The sequence below is a fragment of the Chiloscyllium punctatum genome, chromosome 10 (genome assembly GCF_047496795.1).
Source record: "Chiloscyllium punctatum isolate Juve2018m chromosome 10, sChiPun1.3, whole genome shotgun sequence".
Lineage (NCBI taxonomy): Eukaryota > Metazoa > Chordata > Chondrichthyes > Orectolobiformes > Hemiscylliidae > Chiloscyllium > Chiloscyllium punctatum.
The window spans coordinates 21,601,662-21,624,090 of NC_092748.1; the positions used below are offsets into that span (position 1 = coordinate 21,601,662).

A 22,429-nucleotide genomic window follows, 5' to 3' on the forward strand; every position below is an offset into this window, starting at 1 on the left:
AATTATGTGTTTGATCTGGGGTAATGTGTTAGTATATGTACTGGGGCAAGAGTAATTTAATTGGCGATAATTTAATTCAGTACGGGTTGGGATAATTTTATATAACGGTGTTAATTTCATACACGCAGGGGCTAGAGCATTTTAATAGACATGGATCAGTTCATTCTTGTTAATTTGGGGATTGAGTTCATTTACTTTGGGAGAGGGGTGTGTGGGTTCTGAGTAACTGTCAGAATTAAAGGGATTTTCACTGCTGGCCGACATGTATTGCGGTCCGGGGACGGCGCCTTTAAGTAGTTGGGCCGACCCCGGAATATGTTGCAGGCGGCGGTGAGGACTCCATCCGGAGCCGGAGCCAGAGTCGGAACCGGAGTCCGAGTCAGAGCCAGGCCCGGGGATCGGCTGCGGCGGTAACAGCAGCAGCAGCAGCAGGAGGGAGAGGACAGAGTCGTGGGGAGCAGAGCAGTCATCAGCCACTGGTAAGAAGACAGCTGTCAGATCAGGCACATTGAATTAGGGAGAGAGAGAGAGAGAGGACCAAAATAGAGAGACACGGTAGATCAGAAAGAGATAATGTAACAACAGAGAGAGAGAGTGTAACAAATGGGGATAGAGAGGATCAAATAGAAATACACACTGTAACAAATTGAAAGGGCCAAATAGTGATACAATGTAATATCGGGAGATGGAAGTAGAGGCTCAAATCGACACTAATAGGAAGAGACAGTAATATTTAGAGACACTGTAACAAATACAGTATTACAAATAGCAATGATCAAATCGAGAGAGAGACTTACAAATAAAGATGATCAAACACAGAAATAATAGGATTCAATAGAGAAATGCAGAGGATCAGATGGAGACAGAGATCAAATAAATGGAGAGATGGAAATTATGCTTCAAGTAAAGACAGAGGTGATGCATCTTGAGGGAGAAAGAGAGATGGTGTACCAAGTAGAGAGATCTAAAGCATGAAATAGAGACACTGTATCTAGTAGAGACAGAAAGAATATATAAAATAGGATCAAGAAGAGAGTGTGTTGATCATTCAAATATATAGAGACAATGGACCAAATAGAGAGGGAAAATCAAATGTATATGTAGACTGAATCATATTTGTATAGAGGGGTGATCAAATAGAGAAATTGACTGAAACAAAGAGAGAGTAATAGAGACAGAGCATCAAGTAGACTCAGAATATTGTATTTATATAGAGAGAGGGAGAGTGGTTCATAGAGATGATCAAACATAGAGCAGATTACTTTAGAGAGATATTTGATTGTATTTTTATAGAGGGATTCAAATATGGAGAGTAGACCAAATAGGAAGGGAGAGGATCACACAGCAAGAAGAGGACCATAGAAAGAGAGAGAGCTGATGGGATCAAATAGAAAGAGTGGGTCAAAGAGAGAAAGATTGAATCAAATCATGAGAGAGGACTGAATAAAGGGAGAGAGAGAGAGGATCAAAGAGAGTGTGGATCGTGAGACAGAATCAAATAGGGAGAGAGTGAAACAGACAATCAAATGGCAGAGGGGGGGGTCAGAAAGAGAGTCAAAGAGAGGGTCAAATAGAGGAAGAGAGTATGAATGAAATAGAGAGGGAGGTAGAATCAAATAGAGAAGTAGTGAGAGGGGTTCAAGGAGAAAGGGGAACAAGTAGAGACTGACAGCAAGAGGTGGGGATCATATAGAGATATAGTTTGTCATATATACAGAGAGGAACATAGAGAGGGGATCAAAGGGAGAGAGAGGATCAAATAGATCACAGGATTTGGCTGCAATTTTAGGCCATCCGGCCCATCTAGTCTGCTCCACCATTTCATTATAGCTGATATATTTCTTAATTGCACTCTCCTGCCTTCTCCCTGTAAATTTTGATCTCCTTATCAGTCAAGAATTGAACAATCTGTGTCTTAAATACACTCAATGGCCTCCACAGCCCTCTGCAGGAATGACTTCCACAGATTGAAGAAATTCCTCCTCATCCCAGTCCTAAAGAGACATCCCCTCACTCTGAGACTGTGCCCTGAGGTCCTCATCTCTCCTAGTGAAAACATCTTTGCCACATCCACTCAATCCAGGCTTCTCAATATTCTGTAAGTTTCAATGACATCCCCTTCATCCTTCTAAACTCCACCAAGTGCAGGCCCAGAGTCCTGAAGTGTTCCTCATATGACAATCCCTTCATCCCTGGGATCATTCTTGTCAACCTCCTCTGGACCTCCTCCAATGCCTTCCTTAAACACAGGGCCCAAAACTGTTCACGATATTCCAAATGTGGTCTGACTAGCACCTCATAAAGCCTCAGCAGTACATTTCTGCTCATAAAGTCATAGAGCTGCACAGCACAAAAACAGACCCTTCGGACTAACTTGTCCATGCTACTTGTACCCATCCAGATGCCTTTTAAATATTGTAATTATATCAGCTCCCACCACTTCCTCTGATAGTTCATTCCATACTCACACCACCCCCTGTGTGAAAAAGGTGCCCCTTAGGTCCCTTCTAAATCTTTCCCCTCTCACCTTAAAGCTATGACTTCTAGCATTGGACTCCCCTAACCTGAAAAAAAGATTTGACTATTCACCCTATTCATGCCCCTCATGATTTTATAAGCCTCTATAAAGTCACCCCTCCACCTCTGACACTCCAGAGAAAATAGCTCCAATCTATTTAGGAAAAGAATAACTAGAGAGGGAAATACGACCCTTCAAGGACCAAGTGGGCATGTGTGTGTAGAACTGCAGGAGACGGGCGAGATCCTCAAAGACTTCCTCTGTGTTTACTGTGGAGAAAGACATGAAGACTTGGGGAAGTTAGTGGTCATGTTTTGGGGACAATCTATATTACAGTGGAGGAAATGTTGGACATGTTAGAATGTGTGAAGGTGGATGAATCTCCTGGTGCTGACCAGATATATGCAAGAACACTGCACGAGGCTAGAGAAGAAATTGCGTAGGCCTTGGCTGACGTTTTCATCATTGTTAGCTATGGGTGAGGTCCCAGAAGACTGGATGGTAGTTAATGTTGTGCCCTTATTCAAGAAGGACTGCAAAGATAAACCTGGGAACCATAGACCAGTGTGCATAACATCTGTGGTTGGTAAATCACTTGAGAAGATTCTGAGAGATAAGAAATGCATGCATTTGGAAAGACACGGTTTGATTAGGAGCAGTTGGCACGGCTATGTGCATGGGAGATCATGAATTTGTGAGAGTTCTTTGATGAAGTAACCAGGAAGGTTGATGAGGGCAGGGTGGAGATGTCTATATGGATTTCAGTCAGGCCTTTGATATTGTTCCACATGGTAAGCTGCTCTGGAAGGTAAGATCATATGGAATCCAGGGTGAGCTGGCAAATTGGATACATAATTGGCTTGATGATAGGAAGCAGAGGGTAATATTGGAAGGATGCTTGTCAGGATGGAGTCATGTGACTAGTAGAATGCCTCAGGAATCGGTGCTGAGCCCATAGCTGTTTGTTGAGAAAGTGAGGACTGCAGATGCTGGAGATCAGAGCTGAAAATGTGTTGCTGGAAAAGTGCAGCAGATCAGGCAGCATCCAAAGAACAGGAGAATCGACGTTTGGGGCATAAGCCCTTCTTCAGGAATGAGGAAAGTGTGTCCAGCAGGCTAAGATAAAAGGTAGGGAGGAGGGACTTGGGGGAGGGGTGTTGGAAATGCAATCCCTGCTGCGCTTTTCCAGCAACACATTTTCAGCACAGTTGTTTGTTATCTATATCAATGATTTGGATAAGAATGTACAAGACATGCATAAGTTTGCAAATAACACTAAAATAGGCGGTATCATGGATAGTGAAGAAGGTTATCAGAAATTGCAGCAGGGCCTTGATCAGCTGGGTAAGTGGGCTGAGAAATGGCAAATGGAGTATAATATAGACAAGTGTGAGGTCTTGCATTTTGTAAAGTCAAATTAAGTTAGGAGTTTCACGGTGAATGGAAGGGCATTAAGGAGTGTAGTGGAACAGAGGGATCTTGGAGTTCAGGTTCACAGTTCTCTGAAAGTGGAGTCACAGGTAGACAGAGCAGTGAAGAAGGCTTTTGGCACACCGGCCTTCATCAGTTCGGGCACTGAGTACAGAAGTTGGAAAGTTATGTTGTAGTTCTACAGGAACATTGTTGAGGCTGCACTTGGAGTATTGGGTTCAGTTTTTAGATTAGATTAGATTACTTACAGTGTGGAAACAGGCCCAACGTGTCCACACCGCCCCGCTGAAGCGCAACCCACCCATTCCCCTACATTTACCCCTTTACCTAACACTATGGGCAATTTAGCCTGGCCAATTCACCTGACCTGCACAGCTTTGGACTGTGGGAGGAAGCCGGAGCACCCGGAGAAAACCCATGCAGACACGGGGGGGAATGTGTAAACCTCACACAGTCAGTCACCTGAGGCGGGAATTGAACCCGGGTCTCTGGCGCTGTAAGGCAGCAGTGCTAACCACTGTGCCACTGTGCCGCCCCTAAGTTTTGGTCACCCTGTTATAGGAAGGATGTTATTAAACTGGAAAGAGTGCAGAAGAAATTTACAAGGACGTTACCAGGACTCAACAGTCTCAGTTATAGGGACAAGTTGGACAAGCTAGGACTTTTTTCTTTGGAGAGTAGAAGACTGAAGGGGGATCTAATGGAAGTGTATAAGATCATGAGAGGCATAGATGGGGTGAATGCACTCCGTCTTTTTCCCAGGGTTGGGGAATTGCAGATTAGAGGGCATCAGTTTAAGGTTATAGGGGAAAGAATAAAATGGAACCTGAGAGGCAACATTTTTTACATAGAGGGTGGTATGCATATGGAATGAGCTACTCGTGGAAGTAGTTGAGGTGAGTACACTAACAACATTTAAAAGGCATTTGGACAAATACATGGATAGGAAAGGTTTAGAAGGATATGGGCCAAGTGCAGGGAAATGGGGTTAACATAGGTGGACAGTTTTGGTTGTCATAGACCAGTTTAGGCCAATGAGTCTGTCACTGTGCTATAGGACTCTATGACTCTAAGACTCTCCCTGTAGCTCAAACTGTCCAACCCCAGCAACATCCTTATAAATCTTTTCAAACCCTTTCATGTTTAACAACATCTTTCCTGTAGCAGGGAGGCCAGAATTGAACACAATATTCCAAAAGTGGCCTAACCAGATGACGTGTACTGCCATAACATAACATCCCAACTCCTATACTCAATGAACTGACCAATAAAGGCAAGTATATCAAATGCCACCTTCGATACCCTGTCTACCTGTGACTCCATTTTAAAAGAACCATGAACCTTGTACCCTCAAGGTCTTTTGTTTGTCGAAAGTCATTGGACCCAAAACTTTAGCTCTGTTTTCTCACCATATATGATTCCAGATGTGCTGAGTTTTTCCAGCAATTTCTGTTTTTGTTTCTGCTCTTGTATCCTGGCCCTCTTTAAATAAATGCCAACATTGCATTTGCTGTCCTAATTGCGAACTGAACATGCATGTTAACCTCTAGAAAATCCTAAAGTATGACTCCAAATCCCTTTGTGCTTCAGATATTCAATGCATTTCCATTTAGAATAATCTACGCCTCTATTCTTACTACTAAAATGCATGACCTCACTTTCCCACATTGTATGCCATCTGCCACTTCTTTGCCCAAGTCTCCTAGCCTGTCCAAGTCCTTCTGCAACCTCTCACTACCTCAACATTACCTATCCCTCCACCTATCTCAGCATTATCTGCAAATGTAGCAACAAGGCCCTCAGTTCCTTTATCCACATTGTTCATGTATAACATGAATTGTTGTGGTCCCAACACAGACCCCTATGGAATCAACCTGAAAAAGACACCTTTACATTCCACCAATCAGCCAATCCTCTATCCATGCCAGTATCTTGTTCCTAATACCAAATAGGTTCTTGTCTTATTTAGCAGTTTCCTGTCCAGCACCTTGTCAAAGGCCTCTGGAAATTCAGGTATCTTCTTTGTCTAACTTGCTATTGCCCCAAATAATTCTAGCAGATTTGTCAGGCGTGACCTCTGCTTGGTGAAGCCCTATTTTGTCATGAACTTCCAAGTGCTCTGCAATCTCAACGTTAATAATGGACTCTAAAATCTTACCAGCGACCAAGATCAGGCTAACCAGCATATATTTTCCTGCCTTCTGCCTCTCTCCCTTCTTAAACAGGAGTATTACTGGAGCTAGTTTCCAGTCATTTGGCACCCTCCCTGATTCGAGTGATTCCTGAAAGATCACCACTTCTTCAATCTCCTCAACATTCTCGGGTGCAATCATTGAATCCCTACAATGCAGTAAAAGGCCATTCAGACCATCAAAATTGCACTGACCCTCCGAGATTATCCTACCCAATCCCATAACCCCACATTTCCCATGGCTAATCCACCTAGCCTGCACATTACTGGATGCTATGGGCCAATTTAACATGCCCAATCCACCTTACCTGCAAAAGTTTGGACTTTGGGAGGAAACTGGAGCACTCAGTGGAAAACCATGCAGACACATGAAGAATGTGCAAACTCAATATAATCACGCAAGGCTGGAACTGAACTCAGGTTCCCAGCGTTGTGAGGCAGGAGTGCTGACCACTGTGCTGACAAGTCCATCTGGTCTGGATGATTTCTCAACCTTCACACCTTTCAGATTCCATGCACCTTCTCCTTTGTGATGGCCACTACACTCACCTCTGCCTCCTGACTCTCTTGAAGTTCTGGTATATAGTTTCATTCATAGTTTCGTAGTAATAGAAGCAAGAGTATGCCATTTGTCATGTTGAGGCTGTTCCGCCATTCATTAAGATCATGGCTGATCCATCCATCCTCCTACCTGCATTCTCCCATAACTCTTAGTTCCCCTACTATGCAAAAACCCCTTCTAACTGTGTCTTGAATATATTTAATGAAGGTGCCTCTCCTGCTTCCTTGGGCAGAGAATTCCATAGATTCACTACTCTCTGGGAAAAGCAGTTCTTTCTCATCTCTGTCCTGAATCTACCCTGCCTAATCTTGAGGCAATGTTCCCTTGTCCTATTCTCCTCACCAGTAGAAACAACTTGCCTGCCTCTATCTCATCCATCCCTTTCATAATTTTATATGTTTCTATAAAATCCACTCTCATTCTTCTAAATTCTAGTGAGTACAGGCAGCTCAACTTTTCCTCATAAGTTAACCCCCCCCCCCCCCCCCCCAAATCTCCAGAATCAACCTGGTAAACCTCCTCTACAATGCCTCCAAAGCCAGTATATCCTTCCTCAAGTAAGGAGATCAGAACTGCACACAGTACTCCAGGTGTGGCCTCACCAACAACTTGTACAATCGCAGCAGAACCTCCCTGCTCCTAAATTCAGTCACTCCAGCAATGAAAGCCAATATTCTATTTGCCTACCTGAATACCTGTTGTACCTACAAATCAACTTTTAGCGATTCACGTATGGGCACTCCTTAGTCCCTCTGCACAACAGCATGCTGTGATCTTTCACCATTTAAATAATACTCTGACCTACTATTTTTACTTCCAAAATGGATAACCTCATATTTACTAACATTGTACTCCGTCTGCCAGACACTTGCCCGCTCACTCAACTGATCTAAATCTCTCTGCAGACCCTTCACATCCTCTGCAGTTTGCCCTTCCACTCAATTTAGTGTCATCAGCAAACCTGGATACATTACACTCTGTCTCCTCTTCCAAATCATGAACAGTTGCGGGCCCAATACCAACCCCTGTGGTACCCTGCTCACCATTGATCTCCAACCAGAAAAACATCCATTTATCCCAATTCTCTGCTTTCTATTGGTTAACGAGTCCTCTATCCACGCTAGTACATCTCCCACAATTCCATGCATTCTTATCTTATGAATGAGCCTTTTATGCAGCACCTTATCGAATGCCTTCTGGAAATCCAAGTTTACAACATCTACCTCTTCCCCTCCATCTACTGCACTTGTTTCATCCTCAAAGAACTCCAGTAAGTTTATCAAACACAACCTTCCCTTTCGGAATCCAAGCTGCAACTGCCTGATGGAACCCTTTCCATCCAGATGTCTCACAGTTTATTCTTTAATTATAGCCTCTACCATTTTCCCAACTACAGATGTTAAGCTAACTGCACTGTAGTTACCTGCCTTTTGCCTTCACCCTTTTTTAAACAGCGGCGTGACATTCGCTGTCTCCAGTCTGCCAGGACCTGCCTAGAGTCCAGTGAATTTTGGCAAATTACCACTAACGCATCTATTATAACATCCACCATTTCTTTCAGCATCCTGGGATGCATTCCATCAAGACCAGGGGACTTACCTACCTTTAAACTTTCAAGTTTGCTCAACACTACCCCATTAGTGATAACAATTGAACTGAGGTCGTCACCTCCCATTGTATTCCAACATTAGAAACATCTTCCACTCTGAAGAATGACACAAAATAGTTATTCGAGGCCTCGGCTGTTTCAGCATTACCCAATATCAATTCCCCTTTCTCACCCACTAGCCACCCTTCTTCTGTTATATATATTTATAAAAATGTTTCCTACCTGTTTTTATATTCTAATCTATCTTTCCTTTCTTTATTGCTTGCTTCATGGTTCTTTTGTTGCTTTTCAAAGTTTTCCCGATCTTCCTGTTTCCCACTACTCTTGGCTACTTTGTAAGCCTGAGCTTTTAATTGGATGCCTTCCTTTATTTTCTTGGTTATCCAAGGCTGGCTGTTCCTACCCTGGGTATCCTTGTTTTGACCAGAATATACTTTGCTTGAGCACTGTGTTACTGGTGTTTTACAATGCAAAGTACCTATTCAGTTTCTCACCGTGTCATGGCTTCTCTTTACTACTTCTCCAGCCTTATTTTCTTGCGGCCCAATGTCTACTGTTGCCTCTCTCTTACCTTTTTAGATATCTAAAAAAAACTCCTGTAGTCTTCTTTTATATTAATAGCTAGCTAGCTTTCAAAATTTATAGCCGCCCCCCCCCCCCCCCCCCCTGCCCCTCCCCAACCATTGCTTCTTTACTCATTCTCTGCTGGTGTTTAAAGGCTTGCCAATCCTACTAACTTTTGCTTCTGACTAATCTTCACTACATTGGATGCCTTTTCTTTTATGCTGTCCCTGATTTTCCTTGTCAAAGATGGTTGCCTCATCCTCCTCTAAGTATGTTTCTTCTTCCATAAGATGAATTTCTGCACTGCCTCCCGAATTATACCCAGACACTCCTGCCATTTCTGTTCCACTGTCTTCTCTGTTGGGCTCCCCTCTCAATCAACTCTGGCCAGCTCCTCCCTCATGTCTTTTTAGTTATGTTCATTCAGTTGTAATACTGTTGCATCTGATTCCAGCTTCTCCCTCTTAAACTGCAGGGTGAATTCCATCACTGTCTCCTCGGGGTTCCTGCACCCTAAGCTCCCTAATCAAGTCTGCCTCATTATGCACTACCAAATCCACAATTGCCTGTTCCCTAGTGGGCTTGACTACAAGCTACTCCAAAAACCCATCTTGTAAATTTTCCAGAAATTCCTTTTATTGAGATCGGCTACCAACCCAATTTTCACAGTCCACCTGGATACTGAAGTTCCCTATGATTATTGTAATAATGCCTTTCTTACACGCCTTTTTCTATCTCCTGATTTATTTTCTTCCCAATATCTTGACTACTGCAAGGAGGCCTGTTCATTATTCTCATCAGGGTGTATTTGCTTTTGTGGTTCCTCAAATCTACCCACTGGGAGAAAGTGTGCCAAAGCAACAGAGACAGGTGAGAGAGAAAAACAGTGTACCAGAGAGAAAGGCAGTGAGGGTGCCAAAGAGGCAGAGAGAGGATGACAGTATAGAAATGAGACAGAGACAGAGAGAGAGAGAAAAAAAGAAAGAGTGACAGTGTACCAAATAGAGGGAAGATCTGTGTACCATAGAGCGAAGTGGAGAGAGGTGGAGTATGAGAGAGACTGATAAACAAGCAGTGTACCAAAGCAAGGGACAGTGTGATAACATGCTAAACAAAAGGAGAGAGTTATCCGATGTAGAAATAAAGAGAATCAAAATGAGGGATGAAAACAATGTGTCAGATTAGGACGCAACATGCCTCAAATATGCAGGGAGGGACTGCGATCAAGGAGAAAAGGATCCAGAGGATTAGCTGGACAGATGTAGGGCAGAGATATCCAGACGAAAAAATCAAATTCATTGAGGGAGATTTGGATTATCAGAGAGGGGGTGTCTGGAGTGTTGTCAAACTAAGTACCAAAGGGAAAATCTAAAGATCATGAATACCAAAGATTTGTGTCCACTTCTCTGCCTGAAGACACACCCAACCCAGAGCAGGGTGACTTCCACACTGGGTTAGGGCAAGGAGGCGGGTTCAAATCCAGCAAGTAAATTGTAACTCTGTAATGTTAGTTTATTTTGCATGCGAATTTAATGTTTTATTTCTAACATAATCAGGAAATGGGGACTCAAGGACCTGGTAGGAAAAGGATTGCCAACCGGGAACGGCTGTCTGCAGAAGATGATGCCCTAAATCTAATTGCCAGAGAGGTAAGCTGGAATATAATTAGATAACTCTGATCACATAGATTGAATCTCTCCTTTTGTTTCTTTCTTTCTTTTTCTCTCTGTCTCTCTGTCTCTCTGTCTCTCTGTCTCTCTGTCTCTCTGTCTCTCTGTCTCTCTGTCTCTCTGTCTCTCTGTCTCTCTGTCTCTCTGTCTCTCTCTCTCTCTCCCTGACCATGCTACCCTTGCATCTTTCCCTGTCTACCTTTTTATCTCTTCCCCTGCCTCTCTCACTCAGTTTCTTTCCATCTGCTTCCTTCCTGCCCCATTCTCTCACTTGGTGTGTCTGTCTGCCTCTCTCTCTTTCGCTGTCTGTCTCATTCTCATGCTTTCTCCCCACGCTACCTGACTTTATCTCTTACTCTCATTGCCTTACTTGCACACTCTATCTTTCTCCCTACCTGCATCACTCCTCTTGCCAGAATGTCCCCTTGTCTATTTTTCTCTCTTCCCGCATCTATATTTGTTCTTTTCCTTTCTGCATCTATAATTGGCTCTGTCTCTCTCAACCTGAATCGTTCTCTCTGTTTTCTCTCCCACATCTGCCTCTTTCTCACTCTCTTCCCAGTTTCATCCTCTCTTTTACCTCAGAATGCTCTCCCAATCCCTCTTCCCTGCCTACTATCTCTCCCTCACTCTCTCCATCCCTCTTCCTCCCTAAGACACACTTGTACCTTTCTGTGCATGTGCCATCTCCCACCCATCCCCAGCTCTTCTTCCTTTCTCTCTGTTCCTTCGTAATATGTTACTCTATCTTGAGTAATTGCTGTAATTTCTTTTTCTGATATGTATGAAATGGCAGCAGTCATGAGGATAGTTTGTGTATTTATGTGAAATTTCAGAAGACCCCTAATGTACCATATAATAGGCTTCAATTCTGTTAACAAGTGTATGCAAACAAAAGAGAAAGTCGAAAAGGGTGGCGCTGTAAAAGCACGGCAGGTCAGGCAGCGTCCGAGGCACAGGCAAGTCGACATTTCGGAAATAAGCCCTTCATCAGGAACATGGAGGGGGGAAGGGAAATGAAAGATAAATAGGGCGGTGGGGGTGAGGCTGTGGGAAAGGTAGGTGGGAGGTAATTGTGATAGGTTGGTGGAGGGTAGAGCGGATAGGTGGGAAGGAAGGTGGACATGTGGGACAGGTCAAGAGGGCAGTGCTGAGTTGGAGGGTTGGATCTGGGATGAGGTGGGGGAGGGGAGATTTGGAAACTAGTGAGGTCGATGTTGATGCCATGGGGTTGAAGAGTCACAGGGTGGAAGATGAGACATACTTCGTCCAGTTGGCAGGTGGCTTTGGTTTTGCAGTGGAGGAGGCCCAGGATCTGTATGTCCTTGGGAGAGTTGAAGTGGTCGGCCACTGGATGATGGAGTTGTTTGTTGTGTGTGTCCCAGAGATGTTCCCTGAAGCACTCATCAGGTTGCCGTCCTGTCTCTCCAATGTAGAGGAGACCATACCAAGAGCTTTGGACGTGGTAGATGAGGTGAGTGGATGTGCAGGAAAATCTCTATCGATGTGAAAAGATCCTTTGGCATCTTTGACGGAGATGAGGGCTTTGATATGGGTATAGGTTTCATTACACCTGCGGTGGCAAGGGAAGACATGGGTTTGGAGGGTGGGTTGCTGGGGACATGGACCTAACAAGGAAGTCGGGGAAGGAATGGTCACTGCAGGACGCAGGGGTGGAGAAGGAAATATATTCAGTGAGATCCCACCACCAAGGATATATTTCCCTCCCCACCCCAATCTACATTCCACAGAGACCTTTCACTCAGCGACTCACTTGTTAGATCCACGCACCGCACCAATCCACCTTCCACACCCAGCACCTTCCCTGGCCATCCCAGGAGGTGCACAACCTGTGCCCACACCTCCCCCCTTGACTCCGTCCATGGCCCCAAAGGGCCTTTTCGCATCCAGCAGAGATTTTCCTGTACATCCACACATCTCCGCTACTGTGCCCATTGCTCTCAGTGTGGTCTCCTCTACATCGGGGAGACAGGACGCCAACTCATGGAGCACTAGAGAGAACATCTCTAGGATACACTTATCAAACAACCCACTGCCCTGTGGCTGACCACTTCAACTCCCCCTCCCACTCTCCCAAAGGCATGCAAGTTCTGGACTTCCTCCATTGCCAAAGCAAAGCCACCCACCAACTGGAGGAAGAATGCCTCATCTTCCGCCTTGGATCCCCTCAACTCCACTGCATCAACATTGACTTCGCTAGTTTCCAAATCTCCTCCTCCTCCCACACCCCTCCCCCACTCCCATCCCCCCAACCTCATTACAGATTCAACCCTTCAACTGAGCACCATCCTCCTTGACTTGTCCCACCTGTCCATCTTCCTTCCCAACTGTCTGCTCCACCCTCCCCACTGAACTATCACAATTACCCCCCACCTGCGTCCACTATCACCTTCCCATGGGCAATACGGTGGCTCAGTGGTTAGCACTGCTGCCTCACAGCACCAGGGTCCCTGGTTCGATTCCAGCCTCGGCTGACTGTGTGGAGTTTGCACATTCTTCCCGTGTCTGCTGGGTTTCCTCCGGGTGCTCCAGTTTCCTCCTACAGTCCAAAGATGTGCAGGTTAGGTGAATTGGCCATACTAGATTGCCCTTAGTGCTCAGACAGGTATAGGTTATGTGCATTAGTCAGGGGAAATATAGAATAATAGGGTAGGGGAATGGGTCGAGGTGTGATTCTCTTTGGTGTGGACTTGGTGTGGCTGAACCATCTTTTTTCACACTGTGTAGGGATTCTATGGTTCTCACCTACCTTCCCTCCACTCCACCACACCCCCGTCTCTGTAATTATCTCTCATCCCCCTTCCCCTTTCACATTCCTGATGAAAGACATATGCCTGAAACATCGACTCTCCTGCACCTCAGATGCTGCCTGACCTTCTGGACTTTTCTACGTCACCCTTTTTGACTATGTCAATAGCCTTTTGTTCTCCAGCTGGCTATAAGATTGTGTAAGGTGAAGAGAGCAGAGTGCATTGGTGAATGGCTGTTCTTCCACCTGGAAGGATGTATTCAGACATATCCTCCAGGGATCAGGATTGAGACCACTGCTCTTTTTGATGAAAAGTAATGATCATCATTTGAGTGTTCAGGGCACCATTGCAAACTTTTCAGATGACACAGATAGATTGGATAAATTAGCATATATATGTCTGATGAAATTTCATGCTGAGAATTATGAAGTGTTATCTTTTGGCAGGAGGACTGAGAAAATGCAACTGAAATTGAATGGTATAATTTTTAACAAGTAGGGTCTGAGTGATCTGGGCTTCACGTACAAAAATCTTGGAAGATTGATGTTTCTGATTAAGGCTTTTCAAGTGCATTCAAGATGGTTTCCTCTATAAATGGAGGCATTATATTAAACCTTTACGAAACCCTAGTTCGGGATCAGCTGCAGAACTGGGTTTAATTCTGGGCACCGTATTTCAGGAATTATATGAAGATGTTGAAGAGAGGCTTCACAGGTAATTACAGATAACCACATTAGCTTTAGAAGGGGCTATGGAGAAGGCTGAGAAAGCTGTCCAGCACAATCTAACCCACTGTCACCTGAACTGATTATATGCTGGAGTGATAGCAGCAGTGTTTTGCTTGTGTTGGCGAGCAGGTTTCTATTCTTGATCATTTCTCTCACTTGGCAGATGGAATCTAATTCAAGTAAATGTGAGATGCTGCATTTTAGAAAGACAAATCAGAGCAGGACTTATAAATGGTAAGGTCTTGGAGTACTGCTGAACAAAGAAACCCTGGAGTGCAGGGTCATCGTTCCTTGAAAGTGGAGTCGCAGGTGGATAGGATATGATAGTGAAGAAGGCATTTGGAATGCTTGCCTTTGTTGGTCAGTACATTGAGTATCGGAGTTGGCAGATCATGTTGCAGCTGTACAGGATATTGGTTAGGCTGCTGTTGGAATATTGTGTTTAATTCTGGTCTCTCTGCTATAGGAAGGATGTTGTGAAACTTGAAAGGGTTCAGAAAAGATTTACAAAGATGTTGCCAAGGTTGCAGTTAAATGGCGCGGCTGAATAGGCTGGGGCTACTTTTTCCTGGAGTGTCGGAGGCTAAGGGGTGACCTTATTCAGGTTTTTTAAATTATATGGGGCATGGATTGCCAAGGTCATTTCCCTTGGGTAGAGGAATCCATAGCCAGAGGGCATAAGTTTAAGGTGAGAGGGAAAAGATTTAAAAGTGTCCTGAGGAACGAGCTGCCAGAGAAAGTGGTGGAGGCTGGTACAACTACAACTCTGGATGGGTATATGAGTAGGAAGGGTCTAGAGGGATATGGAGAAGAAAGTGAGGACTGCAGATGCTGGAGATCAAGGCTGAAAATGTGTTGCTGGAAAAGCGCAGCAGGTCAGGCAGCATCCAAGGAGCAGGAGAATCGACATTTCGGGCATGAGCCCTTCTTCAGCATTCCTGAAGAAGGGCTCATGCCCGAAATGTCGATTCTCCTGCTCCTTGGATGCTGCCTGACCTGTTGCGCTTTTCCAGCAACACATTTTCAGCTTAGAGGGATATGGGGCAAACACTGGCAAAATAGGATATCTGGTTGGCATGGACGGGTTGGACCGAAGGGTCTGTTTCCGTGCTGTGTAGCTTTATGACTCCATGACATTGGTGAAGAGAGAATGTGCATGTGTTTATGCATATGTTTACACCAGTATGTTTATGTTTACCTGTGTATTGTGCATGTTTATGTTTGTGTGTGGGGAAACAAAGAGGGTTGCATTGGATAAGAATTGAATGAATTTGACTGAACCATTCTATTGTCGAATAGCTGGTCCACTTTGCAGTTTCTGTAGGAGTGTACCAAGTATCAGTTGGCTCAAATGACTTCAGCACAGTTTGGTGGCCGGGGGTGGGGGGGTGGAGGTGGATGTTGTGTGCAAAGGGAGTTAAATGGGAATTTATTCCACAGATGGTGTGTGTCAGCTTAGTGCTGGGACCTTGCAGGTGAAAGAAACAGGTTTACAGTGCGACCTGCAACGATCTGTTTCAGGATTCCAGGAATTAATCAATTTGAGTAGACTATTGGCCAGGGGTAGTGTTGATATTGACAGATTGGAGCACTGCACTGACTGTTGCATGGCATGAAATCTCTGCTTCCTCACCAGACTCAGCCTGAGGTCTGGCATTTTTTAACATTCCCTGTGTGCCAGGTAAATCTTAATCCCTAAGACAAGTGTTACACATACTTCAATTGTGTCTTGAGCTCCCCTTAGCTCTTGAGTGTCATTTATATATGATTCCCCAAACCAGGTGTACCACACCTATTATTCACCCTTGTTTTGTGTATCATTTATATTTTATTCTTCCAGCAACAATTAACTGTTGCTGTTCACTTAACTTGAGGAAGACATTGCCAAGGAATTAGTTTAAGGGTTTACAAAATGCCTTTCGGATTCTTTGATGTGAGGTCCCTCACTTAACTTTGCTGCAAACTACTGCAGTGACTCATGATGCAACTGCATGGGTGAAGGCCAATGGTTTAGAATCGGTGGCATGGTGGAAAAAGTTAGATTGCCCTCTTGTGAGGCAGGTCAGCAATCAGAATGTTACCTACTTCTCACTGGCCCCAGCAACATTCATGCTGCACATGTAGAGCTGTTAATTGTGTTCACAGAGTCCAGTGTAAACACAGTAACACTGTGAGTGCTTATGGTGAAAGCAGTAAAGTGTGGGAGTATGTGTTGCATTATTCATTGTGGGATCTGTACCCCTCTGGTTAGCTGTCTGTCTATCTCTGACTGCCTGTCTCTTTCTCTCTATGGAATCTATCTGTCTCTCTCTCTGTCTCTCATGTCAGTTTAGAAAATGCAATAGGCCTATTTTTATATCTCAGTTGGCCTTCACACTAGTGAGTGCGAACAGGGTGTGCGTCAGTTTGTAAGTGAGGGGGGAGGTGCATGGTCAACAACATGTACCGAGCCCTCTGACTGGGCAGCCAGGGTTGCCAATTCTCTATAAATGTCCTGGAGTCTCTGGGAATTAAAAATTGGTTTCCTGGGCACTGCTGTGAGCAATCAGAGAAAAACGCTGTTTTCTTTTCATTTTCTTTGAACATTTTTATTATATATTTGAACATGTGAGCATAAGAGATAGGTACTGGAGTAGATAATTCAAACCTTCGAGCCTGTTCCACTATTCAGTAAGATCATGGCTTCTCTGCTAACTGTGTTTTTTCCTGATTATTCCCATATTCCTTAATTTCCACAGTCTTCAAAAATACATCCCCCCTCTGTCTTACATGTACAAAACATTGAGCATCCAGAACTCTCTGCCTTGAAGAAGTTTAAAGATTCACAACTGTTTGAGTGAAAATATTTTTTCTCATCTCAGTACTAAATGGCCGATCCCTCACCCAGGGACTGGGGCCCTGTGTTCCTCACCTGTGGGAACCATTTCCTCAGCATCTAACCTGTTAAAACCCTTGAGAATGTTACATGTTTCAGTGAAATCACCTCTAATTCCTGTAAACTTTGAGGAATATAAATTCAGTCTCCTCAATCTCTCTTCATGGGACAGTTCCACCATCCCAGAAATTAGTCTGGTGAAACTTCCAAATGAGAGATGAATACACATCCTTGGGGAAGACAACCAAAAATAACACACTGTGCTAGGTGTGGCTTCACCCAGTCCCCATATAATTGAGCAAGATCTTTTTGATCTTGTATTCAAATCTCTTTGTCATAAAAGCTAATATATCATTCACTTTCCTGATTGCCTGCTCCCTGAATACCACACATCTCCCACACTCTCCATTTGAAAAGTATTCTGTTTATCCATTTTTCCAACCATTGTGGATAACCCACAGTTCGCCATTTGATATTGCATTTGTCATATTCTTGCCTAGTTACCCAATGTTTTATACCCACTTTGCAGTCTCCTTACAATCTCAACTAATTTTGTCTTACCAGACACTGGTTACATGATGTTCAGTTCCCTTGACTAAATCCTTAATATAGTTAGGGAATAAATCAGACCTAACTGCTGATCCTTACCGCACCCAGCATATTTCTCACAAATTATTCCTGCTCCTACAGTCTTCTGTCCATTGACCACCTCTCAATCTGTGCTAATAAATTGTCTCCAATCCCAGGAGTCCTAATTCTGTGTAATAATGTCTTCTGGTTGTAACCTCAAACAACTCTTTGACAGGTTTGCCAAACATAATTTTCCTTTCATAAAACCATGTTGAACCTGCCTAATCATATTATGGTTTATTAAATGGCCTCTTAAACATGTTCATAATCAGAAATTGTACCATTTGCCCATTGACTATGTCAAGTTAATTCGCCTGATGTTTCATTGTTTTCTCCATCCCTCCCCCTCCCTTTTTGACTATATGTTGTACCTTCCAACAGGGGGATAATTCAAATTTAAATAAATTCTGTAAGATCCAAACCAATGCGTGAACAATTTCTGTAGCCACCTCTTTTAAAACTCGAGAATGTAGGTCATCCGATTCTAGGCATTCTTCAGTTTATAATCTCATTAATTTCTCCAGTGCTCTTTTGTTACTAGTTTTATCTCCTTTAAATATCTTAATATCACAAAACTTTCAATTCAGCACTGTTTCCAGAATGTTTGTTTATTTTTCTGCTTTCTGTCCTGAAGACAAATCAATTGTCAATTTTTTTGACAATTTCTTATTCCTTGCTATAATCCTTCCTGGTACTGCAACTAAGGGACACATCTTTACTTTTGCTGAGGCCTTTTTATTTACAAACAGAATTTTTGATGATCTGTTTCTATGTCTCTGACTTGTTTCCTCCTTTATATCCTGTTTACTCTTTTCAAAATCAATTTCTTAGTTATTCACTCCCACATTTAAATTCCAATACTCCCAATCTTCAGGTATGCTGTTCTTTTTGGCAACTCTCCTTTTTTTTTATCTAATCTTTAAATTCAGTTGAATCACTTCTCCCATGGGGTACTTCTTAAAACATTGCTTAAAGGAATGCATATTCATTGTGACTTGAACTCTTCAATGTTATACAAGAGGTTAAAGAAAAATGGATGGGTAATGTCCAACAGACAGATGAAAATTGTAAATTGCAATTGGTGATCAAGGAGAATGATATATGGGATAGGTTATGTGCAGTAAAGCTTGAAGCAGATGGAGCATTTGCAGGAAATGAGATGAGATGGTGAAGAAGTGAGGTTAGAAAAAGATGAATCATATCAATAGAGCTCTAGGTCAGTGCAGCCAGTGCTATGGGGGGGGGGGGGGGGGGGGGGCGCTGTTGCTCAGGATGGTAAGTGTTTAGATTAGAGTGGTGCTGGAAAAACACAGCAGGTCAGGCAGCATCCGAGGAGCAGGAAAGTCGACGTTTCGGGCAAAAGCCCTTCATCAGGAATGAAACCTGATGAAGGGCTTTTGCCCAAAACGTCGATTTTCCTGCTTCACGGATGCTGCCTGACCTGCTGTGCTTTTCCAGCACCACTCTATTCTAAACTCTGGTTTCCAGCATCTGCAGTCCTCACTTTTGCCTCAAGATGGTAATGGTAAGTGAAGGTGTGGAGAACGAAGTAGGAGCCATGGTCTCCTTTACACAGTTATGGTCTCAATTTTTGGCTTATTATTGGGGGGAGTTATGAATTAAATACTGCACTGTGTGATAGATTAGGACATGGCAGAGTTCAGGGTAGGGGCAAATGAACCAAGGTTTGATTTCTGGCTTTGGAGTTCATGCTAATTTGGGCAGATTTTGTTTGTGACTATTCCCTTAATAATACTGTAAGTGGCACATATGCTTGCTGAAATTTTAGCACAAATTCCACTCAATGCAGCATGAGGTTTTGTCATTTGATGAGTTAGATTCATTGACAGCTTGCACTGCCCTCTGAACAGGTCATACCTCTACAGAGAAAGGATCAGCTTCAGGATTACAGAATGTTCCAGGCTTTTGAAGATACTCCAAGTGGAAAAAAGATTTTGAGAGGCACATAACAAATCAAAATATGCTTTGGCAGTTTCGACATGGTTTTGAGCAAAATCCATTTAAATATTGACTAAGCAACTTGTAAGGATCCAAACCAATCTGGGTCACACTTTTACATCTTTTTAAAACTCATTTTTTATCATTTAAAATCTGGCTATTTCACAAGCAATTGATTAACACTGATTTAAAATGCTTGGTTTTTGATTGACCTGTTCATCAAACTTTTCTTGATATATTGAAGAGTGTTTTTATAGCAATCAGAATTATGTTCTAAAATGTTCCCTTATTGTGTTAGTTCATGGAAAATTATATTTTAATATTCTTGTGTGAAAATCATAAAAAAGTATCTCAGATGTGATTTGTGCCAGATTGCTGCTTATGCCAAATCAGCGACTCCAACTCCTGATCTTCGAACATACTTTTACAAGAATTTGAATTTGAACCTCCAAATTCATTGCAAGTTGGGGGCCTCTTAACAGAATGGCTGACTATGCAAACTGAGCCCCAGGAACAAAGCAGGAGAGGAGGGAGCTTATTCAGCCATCTTGGGTCGGGTTGAAGAAGCTGGATGAGTTTGACTGAGGGCAGCTTTCATGTTGTATGAATTGGAAGAGGCCATTCAGTCCAGCATGGTTATTTCTTCATTTCGTACACGAATGGCTGATTGAACACTTCAATGCTTTTTACCCACACTATATCCATAACCCTATATACCATCATCAATTAAACATCTATCAGTCTCCACTTTAAATATATTCAGACTGAGCTTTCCCAGCTCTCTGGGATAGAGAATTTCAAAGCCTTCCCATTCTCTGAGTAAAAGAAAACATCTCATCTCTGTCATCTAAATGACATTTCTCTCACTTTAAATTTTGCCTCCTAGTTCTAGACTCCCCGCCCAGGGGAAATATTTTACTTGCATCTATCCTGTCTATCCATTCAAGTATATTGTTGGATTCAATGAGATGACCTCTCATTCTTCAAAACTCAGGTTTTCTTCAAGGGTTGTGTCGCCATCCTGGGAATGTATCTGGTGAATCTTCATTGCACTCTTTCTTTGGTAATAAAATCTTTCCTGTGTAGTATGCACATTTCCTGGGGCTCCATGAAACTGGCATTGCTCTGTGAATTTAAATCATAACTAAGAGTGAACTAACTAGAGGCAGATCACAGGGTAGCTACTGTAAGTGCCGTTTTACTGGAGTTATTATCCAAGTCCTACGATAACTCTATGTCTAAACTGAGTTGAGTTGAGGTGCTCCTGTAGCTGTGCTGAGAGTATTCAGCTTTCTCAATAACACAGTCACACCCTGGTTAACTCAGGCATTGCATTGCTAAGATCTCATGCCTATTTTTGGATCAGCGACTTGTCTGAATAAGAGAATGTTAGCTTGTGAGCCACAGGCCAAAGTTCAGCCCAGACCAATGGGATTAAAGCTTCCAGTTGTGAGGGAAATGAGTTCAGTAAAGCTACAGGGTAGTATCACTTGAATGTCATTCCACTACATAACCTGACCCTAGTTTGACATTAATGCAACTCTGTATTGAACCGATGCACTCTCTGGCTGAGAAGTATTTAAAGCTGTGAGGAGAAGTTTTACTCTGTATTGAACTGTACTTTTAGCTGCATCAACACTGTTTGTTATGTCGGTGGTGGGTCACATTCACTGCCTCACAACCTGTGATATTCACTCTTAAAAAGTACAGTCATTCTGAACAGTTCCCTTAGAAACCATTAAATGGGGCGAGACAGAGACCGAGACAGAGGGAGAAAGACTGAGAGGGAGGGAGAGAGTGACAGAGGGAGGGAAAGCCTGTGAGAGGGGAGGACTGTGGTGGAAGGAAGGGAGTAACTGAAACAAGAAAAGGCAGAAGGATGTGGAAAACTGGAGTTAAACTGACGATGAGACAGAGAGGGAGATGTACATTTAAGGGTGTTAACCCAGGTTCCCTACAATAGGAAATGTGAGGAGTTAGCTTTTTTTTATCTGAGCAAGCAGTTAGAAAATAAAAACATTTGGAGGCTTTGAGGTAAAAGAGCAGCAGGGACTACTTGATCTGTCTATATTTAGCAGCCTGAGGCGCTGCAGTGTTGAGGGCTGCGTTGTTTTAATCATGATTCATCCCACCACCTCAGGCAGCTGCCGAGAAATAGGCCTTGTTTTCCCTCAGTCTCACAGCCTCAGGCCAAACTGCTCTTTCTTTACGGAACTAAAGGAAGTGTCATTTCCGGCACTGACTTAGTGAGTTGACGAGGGAAAGAAGTTGGTACATTATGTAGTGAAAGGAAGTCAGTTAACTGAACCACTTATTGTTGATTCCAGAAAATGATCCAAGTTCCTAAAGTGGAGAAAACAACCAGAAAAGCACAGACAGGAGAGAACCTGTCCCTGGGATTGATCAACAAACATAACCTGTCTTGATCTGCCTTCAGCTGCCTACTCATCTAAAAGACCTGAACCTTCACCCACCTGAAATCCTGAACTCTTCACTCCCTGAAGACATCAATTCTTCATCACCTTCTCTCTGACACCCTTCCTCTCCACCTCCCTACCCCAACCATGCACCCCTCTTTCCATAGGCAGTATTGAGTACAGTCTTCTGGACAGGTACCAAAGGCTCGGTCAAATTGTTAAGAAGCCCCTTTAAGGAAGGGAGAGGTGTGGGCAGGTAAAGGAGGAGAATTCCAGCGTTTAAGGCCTGGGCGGCAGGCTGCACGCTGACAGACGTGGATAGTAGCCAAGAAACCGTGAGAATATACTATTTGGAGTTCAGTGTGCGTCAGAGTTGGAAATCAACGTAATCGAGGTTGTAATCATTCTGTATGTTTACACTGAGAGAAGGATGATCGGTTTGTGATTGAGTCAACATGTTAAGTGGCACCAGCAATTCCTGTGGGCTCCGACCACACAACAGAA

The 22,429-nt window shown here is 43.4% G+C and overlaps 1 protein-coding gene across 19 annotated transcripts in view; it reads left to right on the top strand.

The window, feature by feature from the left end:
* Nucleotides 1-252: 252 nt before the first annotated feature.
* Nucleotides 253-22,429, top strand: part of LOC140481934 (leucine-rich repeat flightless-interacting protein 2-like) — a 140,423-nt gene continuing 118,246 nt past the window's right edge. For 14 of the 19 annotated variants that reach the window (XM_072578647.1, XM_072578654.1, XM_072578661.1 and 11 more), the window contains exons 1-2: nucleotides 253-479; nucleotides 10,432-10,524. In XM_072578647.1, coding sequence (XP_072434748.1) covers nucleotides 10,435-10,524 — 90 coding nt within the window. In that variant the 5' untranslated portion in view covers nucleotides 253-479; nucleotides 10,432-10,434. The remainder of the gene's footprint in view (nucleotides 480-10,431; nucleotides 10,525-22,429) is intronic. The other 5 variants (XM_072578652.1, XM_072578658.1, XM_072578665.1 and 2 more) reach the window with 3 other exon arrangements.